The following is a 10434-nucleotide window of genomic DNA, read 5'->3' as shown; positions in this document are numbered from 1 at the left end:
ATAGTGATGGGACATTGACGTAAAACATCGATGTCTTGAAAAGTTAAATTCAGGGTTGTGTGTTCTGAAATATTACTGACATACAGGGTTTGGAAAACTACATGTTACTTTTAAAAATTACATAAACTACATTACATGTAGTTTATGTAGAGGGTGTAGTGTAGTTTATGTAACCTATGTATGTAACCACTATGTAACTTTCATGGTGGGTTCATACAGCCAAATAAAATAAAATAAGAATAAAATAAAATAAAATAAGAAAGTTGGTTATATGGGATACCGTACATGCGTTCATACAGCCAAATAAAATAACAAATAAAATAAGAAGTCTTTATCTTTTAACTTCTTGTTTTATTTTATGTGAAAACGGCTTTGCGCACGCTTAATTATAACCTACAAATATTTTCAGTTTGGATTTAATTTATTTTATAATTTCACATAAGTAAAATGTATAATATAGTAGGCAACGAATAAATAAATATACTATAAATAGTAAAATTACTATAAACAATCGTAAAAGTTAACTTTTATCCAGCCTCATCGTACTGCGCATGAGCAAATATATATTTCTTATTTTATTTTATTTGACTGTATGAACGCACACAAATAAGAATTCCTTATTTCTTATTTTATTTTATTCTTATTTTATTTTATTTGGCTGTATGAACCCACCATCAAATGTCAAAGGTTTGGTGATCGTGATTCGTGATCATACTGATCATTGCCAGTGTGATTGCCAGAGTCATTGCTTGGAAACTTGACAGACCGACAATGACAGATGACAGTTTAGGAGTGTCATCGTCATCAGTCATCAGTGTCATTTAATGTAGATTTTTAATATTTTTAACATAATTTTTAACAATAAAATATCTGAGAGGCTGAAAAATGTTGTGAGTGATAATTTTATTTAATAACTGTAGTTTTATTTTAGTGCTTATAAATGCCTAATTATCAACAAACATATTATTGAAACATGGAAATATTTCCTTACAAAAGTGCAATTCCTGAGAGAACGTTCCAAAGAAAATATATTTATTCAAATTTTTAAGAATCCCTTACAAAAGTAAACTACTGTACTTAATTTGCTAAGGTAAGTATTAGTGGTGTTATTCAAAATAAAGTTGTCATTGTTTAATTCAATACTTTTTTTCTCTAATATATCTAATACTATCTTCAAAATAATAAGTCTGTTATGTATTATAGATTATAGCCTAGCGATATATACCAGTATCTAGAGATTCACACATTTACTAATATTTTCAAATTATATTAATACAATTAATTTTGATTAATTAAAAATATCACACCAATGCTCAAGATAGTAAGATTCATAATTAAAGTAATAAAATATGAACTATGCGTGCACATTGGCAAACACTTATAAAATATCATCATGTTTGGACTTGTTTAATGCTGTGACACCATTTTTATTTTGAATTTAGAAAAAGTCTCTCTACATTTTGTAATGATTTTTAAGTTACTAGGTACCTGATATTTAATAATCTATAAATAACTATTTTCAAGGCAATGCAAATAAAGTTACAGCAAAAGCCTGAAAGGTTAGGTTTGGGGCCCTCCAATGGGAAATTGCTTGAATTGCTGCAAGGAGCCAGAACAGTTGGCCCCAAATTCTTCAGTTCAAAGTTGTAACAAAGAAGGTATTAAATTTCAATTAAGAAAAGGGAAATATACTCAATATTAATTTGTCTTTCAGAAATGCCTGAAGCGAGATTGTATCCTGCTCCAAGCCATGTGCCTGCATCATCAGCACCACTAGATACTATTTTAAGTAATGGTGAGTTTTATTCTAATTTATCTATATTTAAAGCAATTTAAAATTTGTGTATTTTTCTGTTCAGGTAATCATCTCACATTACCTGTTGAAACTGCATCTGTTAATCCACTAACTCGATTTTACCCTCCAAACAGAAGATCAACAACAAAATCAGCTCCCACAATGGGTATAACAGAAAGCAAACCTTCAGACCTTAAAGTACATTTTTTTTATTAACTTCTGTTTACATTAGTGCTAAATATATATTTGTTTTAGTTGAACTCTCTTTTTGACCACTACAGAGATGATCAAGAGGACTCTATTTTAGCAGAGGGGATTGATCAGTTTTGCAAAGATTTAAATATACCACCTGATGACTTTAAAATTCTTATTCTTGCTTGGAAATTAAATGCGGAACAAATGTGTAGGTTTACAAGAAATGAATTTGTCACAGGCTTGAGAAACATTAAATGTGATTCAATTAAATCTATACAAAATAAACTTCCAGAATTAGTTATTGATGTTGAACAAAATGATGAACTTTTCAAGGATTTATACCGTTTTGCGTTTAAGTTTGGATTGGATATTCAATCTGGACAACGTATCCTACCTACAAACATGGCTGTTATCTTGTGGAGACTGGTATTTACAGTGCGACAACCACCCATTTTATCTCGTTGGTTAAATTTCTTGGACACTCATCCAATGATACGGGGTATTCCCAAAGATACCTGGAACATGTTTCTGAATTTTTCAGATCATGTTGGAGATGATCTCAGTTGTTATGATGATAATGAGGCGTGGCCCAGCTTATTTGATGATTTTGTTGAGTTTGAAAATGATCAAGCCAATCAGAACATTTCTAAAGAAAAAGATAAAGATTGTGACTCATTTTTAATTAAGGATTGATAGTCCAGAATGTTCTGTTTTGTAATTATGTCAGTGTTTATAGAAAGATGTGTGTATTGGACATGCATAAATAAATATATTGAAATATGATCACATAGTAATTTCTGTTTATTAGAACATCTTCGTTCCAATACCACCTCTTTCTTCTGAAAGCCACATTGCAACTATTGCCTAAAGTATTGTAAAAAATTTGTGATCTATTTTTGGTGTTTATACTGTGGTTGTACAAAATATATGTATCTAGTATGGATGACTAAAGCTGAATGCAATGAATTAATGAAACTAATGAGTAATCATTAATATTTTTTCATTTCTGTTTTTAAATATTTTTTTCCAATTAACTTATCAACTTATCATGTTTTAAATTAATAATTTTAAACTTGTGCTCTAACTTATCTCAAGATTTTCTGATGTGCAGCATAAATGAACAAATATGAATCTGTGTCTATTCTAATATTTACTAAAGTACTAACTGTTTCTATAGTTTAAACATGTATGACGTTTTAAGAAAATAATTTTGTATATTTTTCAGATTTATGTGATTTAATTTTTATTATAAGACTTATTTATATAGTTTATTGTATAAATTTGGAGCATTTTTAATATCAATAAAATGTAGGTTATAAATGCAAATTCCTTTATATTTGATTAAAAATTAATTTTACAGAGGATCCTTATACAGGGTGGCGTCTCTCATACGCCGCGGAGGCTCCAAGGAGAACGACAGTTTATATTGAAATGAAATTTTGTGAGCATATGTCGATTAATTCAGAGCACTTTTTAAAAATATAGAGAGCTCTACAGGGTGTCTCCAAAAAAAGGTACATATCAAAGTTGTGTTTTTTGTAATGAAATACCCTATATGTTAATTGATTTTCGGATTTTGGGGGAAAAATAAAGGTAAGTTTTATAAGAGAAAGTATATGATTAAAATGTAAAGTTTTTGACATATTTAACATTTTCTAGAAATAAAGAACAATTTTTAAATTACAAAAGTTACCTAAATTGAAATTTACCCTAGCCTAATATGTAGTTAAATTAACTATTGTATTTTAAATGAAATTAAACTTGATCCAAAATGTTATACAGGGTGACAAAATTAATATTGAACATTGGTCACCTTTAAAAGCATGTTACTCTCTTATTTTAAATGGAACACCCAGTATATTATTCCGATATTCAGTGGAGAATTCATATCTCTTCAAAATGCTATTAAGATTGCCTACCTTTCAAACAAATATTTTCCTAGATATTTTCATTTACATGATTTGATCTGAGTAGATTATTTGATAAAATCTAGGGTGGCTGTTATATGGCTGACGTTACTTCAACAATAATTAGTCCAATTTTAACAACTATCATTTTGTGTCAGTTAAAACAAAAAATTTCTCAGAAATTAGCCGAAAATGCAAACTTATCCTACATCAGAGAGAATTGATATAATTCTATTAGTTTGGTTTGGAATGCAGTGTGCATTCACCAATTAATAGAATACTTAAATGCTCCTGATTTTATCTAGTCTGGTTTTTTATGGGGATATGTTAAAGACAGTGTTTACAAAACTCGACCAACTAGTGTCGACAACATGAGAGAAATTGTTGTAGCTGCTTTTCGAGATAGAACTCCACATACGCCTTTTAAAATGAAAATATCCTTTTGAAAAGACAATCATTTTATGCAGTTAACAGGAAAGGAAGCATCTTGAGCATTCGATTTCATCTAGCTAATTTTTGTCGCATAATTATAGGTTTATGTCTAGTCTTAATTCTGTAATAATTAAAATATGTTTTAAACGTGTATCTTTTTATTACCCTTGAGTATTTTACTCTACAAAACTAACTAAAAACTAAAAAAAAAGGTTGAAACCAATGCAATCAAAACCCGCTATCTACACATTAACCCAACTTAAGGTCCGCCGACCGCCAAATCGTATATCAATTCGTTAAGCGGCGCGCAAACCAGATCGGTGGCGTTGCGGAGAGTAACGGTACATGTACTATATGTACGAACGCAGTATATGTATGTACGAACTGCAGTATAACTAAATTGAAGAGAGCACACTACCGCGATCTGGCGAACGCGCCCGCCTTTTCTTGCAGCGAAGTACCGCGCGGAACTTTGCGGACGGCGGTACAGTAGATTAGAACGCTGCATGCACCATTTGCCCGCCAGTTCGCACGATAGTTAACAAGTAGAATCACCCTAGTTATCATGTACAGAAAAAAATATTGAAAAAGTGCGTGTGCAACCAATTTTATAAATATGATTTATCTAATAAAGCCAAGAATAATAGTATATTGTTCTATTAGGAGTAAAAATGATACATTTTGTAGCGTACGCTAAACGTTTGACGCGTAAAAATGCTTTTCTTTTATGCCCAGGTGTTAAAATGGCGTTGTTATATTGTCAATCACGTCGTAAAAATTAATACTTCTATGACGCTGAAAAAAAAAGATGTTTGTTCAATCTTCATTATTATTAAAAATGAAAATTTGTAACAATCTTCTCTAAACGGTGCTGACACTGATCGCCAACTAGCTCTGTTATCTATGACCGCGGACCGCGTTGGTGTGCGGATGTTCGCGATCGCATTGTGACCGCACCGCTACCGCGCCCGCCTGCGCTCCGGTGTTGATTGTTACAAATTTTCATTTTTTATAATAATGAACATTGAGCAAACATCTTTTTTTCCAACGTCACAGAAGTATTAATTTTTACGACGTGATTGACAATATAAAAACGCAATTTTAACGCCTAGGCGTAAAAGTAAAGGCTGGTTTACATTGGTATTAAAAGTAGTAGAGTTCACTAGCATACTTTTTTTCTAAAACACTCTACTTTGCCCAATTTGGTAGAGTAACTGTATACACGTCTCCAGTAATTTGAAAAGATAGTTCAGTTTAAAGTGTGTGACAATGAACAAGCAGGTTAGGCAATGGAGATTCCTTTACCAGAACCTTCTACACTTTTTATGAAAGAATCAATTAAAGGAAACCATTTAATATTTGGAACATAGACATCATTTAAACCAGAACCTGATTTTTTGACTTTTTTATTTTGTTAACTTCTTGATTATAACTACACCTCAAATTTTTAATTTTTCGTTTTAATTCATCTAACCTAACCAAAATTTTCCTTTGATATACAGGGTTGTTCACCACATACGACACGGAGTATTGTAGCTAAACGACTAGATTTTTACAAATTGTAAGTTTTGGGTTCGTTGAAGGACTATTAGAGCTACAATTTAAAAATATTTTTACAAGGTACAGAGTGTCCCAAATAAATTAAAAATATCAAAGTTGTATTTTTTTAAATGGAACACCCTATATATTATTACATTTTTAGTTTCTATAATTAAAATAAAGGTAAATTTGATTAAGGTTTATTACACTTAAACCTTACCGTTTTTGAAATATTTTCAATTTTGTGAAATTGCAGTATAAATTTTAAGGCTTCATTTCTCAAAGTTTTTAACACTAAATATTTACTGAAGTTTATTTATTGATCAGTTATTGTGTTGCAATAATAAAAACTTTACTACCTTATACAGAGTGTCTAAAAATTTATTTTAAATAATTACTAGCTTTAAACGGCAATAACATGTTTAATTTAAATGGAACACCCTGTATATTTTATGAGAATCAGATGCACAATTTAATTGTCTATCAAATTGTATTATACCATTTTTTACCTATCTCTTCAAGTTTCCGTAGAAAATGAATTTTCTTGTAATTTAGAACTCATTTATCAATATACCCATGGAATACTGACATTTTAGATTATTTTTAAAGATGTACCAAATTTTTAAAGAGTACAGATACTAATATTGTCGATATAGTTCGTTTATTTCATTAAAAAAATTAAAAAAAACTGTTTAAATATTTATTAAAGAGGACCAATTAATATGATTCCAGTATTCAACCTACATTAATTGACTGTTTGGGTTGATTAATAATAATTGCTCCAAATACTGAAAAACTGAATTATGTATGTGTATTAGACAGTGTGGTAAAAAGTAACACCTTAAAAATGATATTTAATTTTTTGACAAATGCTTATTTATAACAACAGAGACGTTCATTTTCATACCTTATTATTATATTGATTTCTGATTCAAATCCACATTTATTTAGAATAATTTATTAACGAACACAATTAAGTATGTAGTTAATTAGTATTTGGGCGGAAATACTGGTGGTATATTTAATTAATGGTATACTCTTTTATAAAGATTTAAATAGTTTTCTTTTTGCATACAAATGGGCTACTAATATTATGGTTTTACTAAAACCGATAATATTACTAGCCTGTACATTTTGTACATTTGTTGTTTTAAAAACAATCTAAAATGTCAATATTCCATTGATATATTGATAAATGAGGTCTAAATTATAAGAAAATGCATTTTCTACGAAAACTTGAAGGAATAGGTAAGAAGTGGTATAATACAATTTGATAGACAATTAAATTGTGCATCTGATTCTCTTAAATATACAGGGTATTCTACTTAAATTAAATAAGTTATTGCCGTTTAAAGCTAGTAATTATTTAAAATAAATTTTTAGACACTCTGTATAAGGTAGTATAATTTTTATTATTGCAACACAATAACTGATCAATAAATAAACTTCAGTAAATATTTAGTATTAAAAACTTTGATATCCTCGGAGAAAGGAAGCCTTAATATTTATACTGCAATTTCGCAAAATTGAAAATATTTCAAAAACGGAAAGGTTTAAGTGTAATAAACCTTAATCAAATTTACCTTTATTTTAATCGTAGAAACTAAAAATGCAATAATATACAGGGTGTTCCATTTAAAAAAATACAACTTTGATATTTTGTATTTATTTGGGACACTCTGTATCTTGTAAAAATATTTTTAAATTGTAGCTCTAATAGTCCTTCAACGAACTCCAAACTTACAATTTGTAAAAATATCATCGTTTAGCTACAATACTCCGTGTCGTATGTGGTGAACAACCCTGTATATTTTACAATTTCTTTGTAGGTCGCTGATCTCATTGATCTATTTCTATAATTAGGGCGGCTGATATTCCATATACACTCGTAATCCTTGTATACTGCCACTAATTTCGTAGTTTCAGATTCCGTCCACTTCATTTTCTTTCATACGTAAGCAAAATTTTAAGTTTTAATTAAGAAGTAAAAAGAGATCGGCAAGCACAAGAAACATCCAAACACTCACCTCTACTAAAGCTAAACTAGTGCCTGTTTACACTGGTATACTAAACTAGCAAACCGGTAGAGTAGAGTAAGATGGTGATAGTGGGGGTAGGCTAGTAGAGTGTACTATTCCACAGTGCTATCCACTCTACTCGCCCTTAGACTATCTATAGTACTATAATGTAACTAGCACAAACTGTTTACATTATTCTAGTAGTGGGATAGTACGCACTCTACCACCGTACTCTACTACTATTAATACCAATGTAAACCAGCCTCAAAGCATTTTTACGCGTCAAACGTATAACTTCGCCACGAAAAGTATCATTTTTACTCTTAATAAAACAATATATTATTACTCTTGGCTTTATTAGATAAATCATATAAAATTGGTTGCACACACACTTTTTCAATATTTTTTTTCTGTATTACACATGATAACGAGGGTGATTCTACTTGTTAAATATCGTGCGAACTGGCGGGCAAATGGTGCATGCAGCGTTCTATAATCTGCTGTACCGCCGTCCGCAAAGTTCCACGCGGTAGTTCGCTGCAAGAAAAGGCGGGCGCGTTCACCAGATCGCAGTAGTGTGCTCTCTTCAATTTAGTTACATCCATTCATATACAAGGATTATGGTGGGTTCATACAGCCAAATAAAATAAAATAAGAATAAAATAAAATAAAATAAGAAAGCTGGTTATATGGGATACCGTACATGCGTTCATACAGCCAAATAAAATAACAAATAAAATAAGAAGTCTTTATCTTTTAACTTCTTGTTTTATTTTATGTGAAAACGGCTTTGCGCACGCTTAGTTCTAACCTACAAATATTTTCAGTTTGGATTTAATTTATTTTATAATTTCACATAAGTAAAATGTATAATATAGTAGGCAACGAATAACGGGTGTCCCACTAAGAATAGCTCTCGGCTGTATCTCGGAAAGTATTAGCCGTAGGGCTTACGGAAAAAAATATTTATAACTAAAGGGGTTATGAAAAATTGCTGGAAATTATTTTGAAGTTTGTAAAACGGCCGCTAGGTGGCGCAACTGCTATAGAAAATAAGAAAATAGATTTTTTACAGAATTTTGCCTAGATAATGGGTACTATAAATAATAGCTTCATAATATTCAGTAAATTTTGGATTTTTTTTGTTAAAACAATTTTCCCCTATCTGCTAAAATAAAGTGGTGGGGGAAGGTTAGATCTATCTTTATTTAAATGTTAATAACTCTGGACTGGATGATCAGAATCCAACAAACGAGGGCTCGTTTAACAGAGCGTTTCTTACTCTATATTATACCATAAAAATAATAATAATAAGGTTTTGAACGTAGACGCTAGGGGGTGCTACAATTACAATTTAACAAACATAGCGCGTTTTTTCCAAAAAATTAAATAAGATAGTATGTGTTATTTTAGCTGATAGTAAAGAGTAGTAAAAGCTTAAAAAGTCAGCGAAAACCGCATCTTGATATCTTCTTTCAAACCGAAGATATTAGCAAAATTATAATAAATACCAAAAAATAAACCCTTAATTACCTTATTTTTACAATACAGTATCAGTAGCCCTCTTGATTAGACCCATTCTAACAAAAAAATAAGATAGAAACAGTTAGTTTATTTCAAAATCGAAGAAATACCAGAATACCATAATACCAGATGTATTAATATCTAATAATTAAGATTTTAATAATAGTGAACAAGAAACGATGATTCAGTGAAGTCATGGTAGGCTTTGGAAAAAAGTTGCTTTTCGCGTAATAGTATAAACGTCAAATTGTTATTAGATCAACATTTTGATAGTCTTAGCAGCGTTTTTTTATCTTTTAAATGCTTTTTCAAAATGCCTGTATTATTTGAAGTTGTTGGCATTTTGAAAAAGCAACCAAAAGATAAAAAACGCTGCTAAGACTATCAAAATGTTGATCTAATAACAATTTGACGTTTATACTATACGTCAAAAGCAACTTTTTTCCAAAGCTTTCACTGAATCATCGTTTCTTGTTCACTATTATTAATATCTTAATTATTAGATATTAATACATCTGATATTCTGGTATATCGTCGAATTTAAAATAAACTAACTGTTTCTATCTTACCGTGTTGTAAAAATAAGGTAATTAAGGGCTTATTTTTTTGTATTTATTATAATTTTGCTAATATCTTCGGTTTGAAAGAAGATATCAAGATGCGGTTTTCGCTGTCTTTTTAAGCTTTTACTACTCTTTACTATCAGCTAAAATTACATGTACTAATGCATTTAATTTTTTTGAAAAAACGCGCAATGTTTGTTAAATTGTAAGACAACGCCCCCTAGCGTCTTTGTTCAAAAGCTCATTATTATTGTTTATATGGTACAATATAGAGTAAGAAACGCTCTTTTAAACGAGCCCTCGCTTGTTGGATTCCGATCATCCAGTCCAGAGTTATTAATATTCAAATAAAAACAGATCTAACCTTCCCCCACCACTTTATTTTGGTAGATAGGGGAAAATGGCTCTAACAAAAAATATTCAAAATTTACTGAATATTATGAAGCTGTTACTTATAGTAC

General features: G+C 30.1%; 1 protein-coding gene across 1 annotated transcript; it reads left to right on the top strand.

The window, feature by feature from the left end:
- Nucleotides 1-741: 741 nt before the first annotated feature.
- On the top strand, nucleotides 742-3316 carry LOC115874384 (DCN1-like protein 3). The gene is made up of 5 exons (XM_030889532.1): nucleotides 742-1090; nucleotides 1525-1658; nucleotides 1715-1795; nucleotides 1860-1993; nucleotides 2051-3316. Exons 2-5 carry the CDS (start codon nucleotides 1580-1582, stop codon nucleotides 2681-2683), a joined length of 927 nt encoding a protein of 308 aa, XP_030745392.1. The 5' UTR covers nucleotides 742-1090; nucleotides 1525-1579; the 3' UTR covers nucleotides 2684-3316.
- Nucleotides 3317-10434: the final 7118 nt, after the last annotated feature.

Source organism: Sitophilus oryzae, unplaced genomic scaffold (genome assembly GCF_002938485.1).
Source record: "Sitophilus oryzae breed Bouriz unplaced genomic scaffold, Soryzae_2.0 scaffold_1274_pilon_pilon, whole genome shotgun sequence".
Taxonomy (NCBI): Eukaryota; Metazoa; Arthropoda; class Insecta; order Coleoptera; family Curculionidae; genus Sitophilus; species Sitophilus oryzae.
The sequence above is the reverse complement of the archived record's forward strand: the minus strand, read 5'-3'. Positions and strand labels throughout refer to the sequence as shown.

Bases quoted from the DNA above. Each gene is read 5' to 3' on its own strand.
- LOC115874384 (XM_030889532.1), top strand. From the start codon at position 1,580: ATGGGAAATTGCTTGAATTGCTGCAAGGAGCCAGAACAGTTGGCCCCA. The intron at 1,659-1,714 runs GTATTAAATTTC...TTTGTCTTTCAG, and splicing joins TCAAAGTTGTAACAAAGAAG to AAATGCCTGAAGCGAGATTG. The intron at 1,796-1,859 runs GTGAGTTTTATT...TTTTCTGTTCAG, and splicing joins AGATACTATTTTAAGTAATG to GTAATCATCTCACATTACCT.